Consider the following 1,499-nt stretch of genomic DNA (forward strand, 5'->3'; position numbering starts at 1 on the left):
TAGCGCGCCAAATTCCAAATTTTTGAATATGATTTGTGTTACAAATTAAAAATTAAATAATAGTTTAGATCACGGGTTGTGGGATGCATTTTAAATAAATCTGTTAAAATGTTGTCTGCCCTTTTGGTTTAAGGATATTTTATTAGCAAACCTGTTTAAGGTGTTCACTCAGCGAGATCCTCAGGTGTCCCTTCTGATGCCTCAGCATCTCACAGGTCATAAGGCCGTAGAAAACAGCTGAGCAGGCCAGAGGGACGCAGAAGTAGAAGCCAAACAGCCACCAGTCCTTGGCATCCCGGTAGAACTGAATCAGAAAGATTCAGATGATCATCCAGCTTGAAATGTCTGATTCAGCCACAAGAAAACATTTCTAAATGTACCATTTACCTGAAGCGATTCGGTTGCCTCCATGTCTGATTGATTGACGCTTTGCTAACTGGGTTATAGAAATGAATTCCTGCTAATTCCCTAATCCTGCCGGATGTTTGCTGACTTCTAAGGAGGATCTTTTTCCTGCCTAATTTCTCTGATTAGATTTGACTCAGGGCTGCTGGAGATAGGCACCTCTCAGCCCCCCACCCCATCCCTCCCCTGTTTTCATCTTCTTTGGTCCAAAAAATAATCAATATTTGAATTTTACTAAGCCAACAGAACAAACATCTAAGATAAAAATGTTAGCAGATTTATTAAAGGAGCTATGAGACAAATTCATGAGGAAAAACAAACAACTAAATAGATAACCTGCATCCTTACAGGACTTTGCTCTAGATCCTGTCAGAAGTTTATATACGAGTTCATGAAAGTTAATTGATAGCTTAACCGTTCTCTCTTTAGGGTGAAATAATCACATAATCTGTTAAACATTTACCATCCCACCATCTATGTAAACTGTCCTGTTTTTTAGAGATGACAATTAAAGCACTGATTGGGTTTAAAGCTTTATCCTCAATTCTTCACTTATTACTATCTGTAGCGGCCTTCCATGTTCCAAAAATAAAGGTGGCAACAGGTGGTGTTTCGTATACTGACTTCTTAATTGCAAAAATGAATGTTTTTTATTTTATTTCCAGCAATAAAAAAGACAGAATATAACTATAAAAATAGCTTAAAGCTTAAATAAAAGCCCTTAAAAAATGGTTAAAACTGCTAATATGAATCACCTCCCATTGCCATTCATGGCTTTCAGGGAAATTTTGGTTTTGAAACATGGAAGGCCAAAACATTTTAGTCAAAAAATCTTTTTTTACCGCCTCACGTCCTCACACCAGACATTTGAACAACAACAAAACCTCTTCCCTGCCCCTGTTTTGTGTTCCTCATCGTCTAAATTAATGGGCGGGGCTAAAATTTAACAAAGTAATCAAAACAATTCAGAATTTAAAAAAAGAAATTTGTTTCAAACTAACTTTAATGTATTCTGTCTACAGTATAAAACTAAACAGAAATCTAAAAGTAAACATTTTACACCATCATAATTTCAGCCAAACAGAACCAACTTT

The 1,499-nt window shown here is 36.2% G+C and overlaps 1 protein-coding gene across 1 annotated transcript in view; it reads right to left on the bottom strand.

The window, feature by feature from the left end:
- LOC107101950 (endothelin B receptor-like) overlaps positions 1 to 1,499 on the bottom strand; it is a 16,093-nt gene that overhangs the window by 8,430 nt on the left and 6,164 nt on the right. Inside the window, exon 3 of the mRNA XM_015401045.1 lies at positions 152 to 304. Coding sequence (XP_015256531.1) covers positions 152 to 304 — 153 coding nt within the window. The remainder of the gene's footprint in view (positions 1 to 151; positions 305 to 1,499) is intronic.

This window comes from Cyprinodon variegatus, unplaced genomic scaffold, assembly GCF_000732505.1.
Source record: "Cyprinodon variegatus isolate N-32 unplaced genomic scaffold, C_variegatus-1.0 Scaffold1177, whole genome shotgun sequence".
NCBI lineage: Eukaryota > Metazoa > Chordata > Actinopteri > Cyprinodontiformes > Cyprinodontidae > Cyprinodon > Cyprinodon variegatus.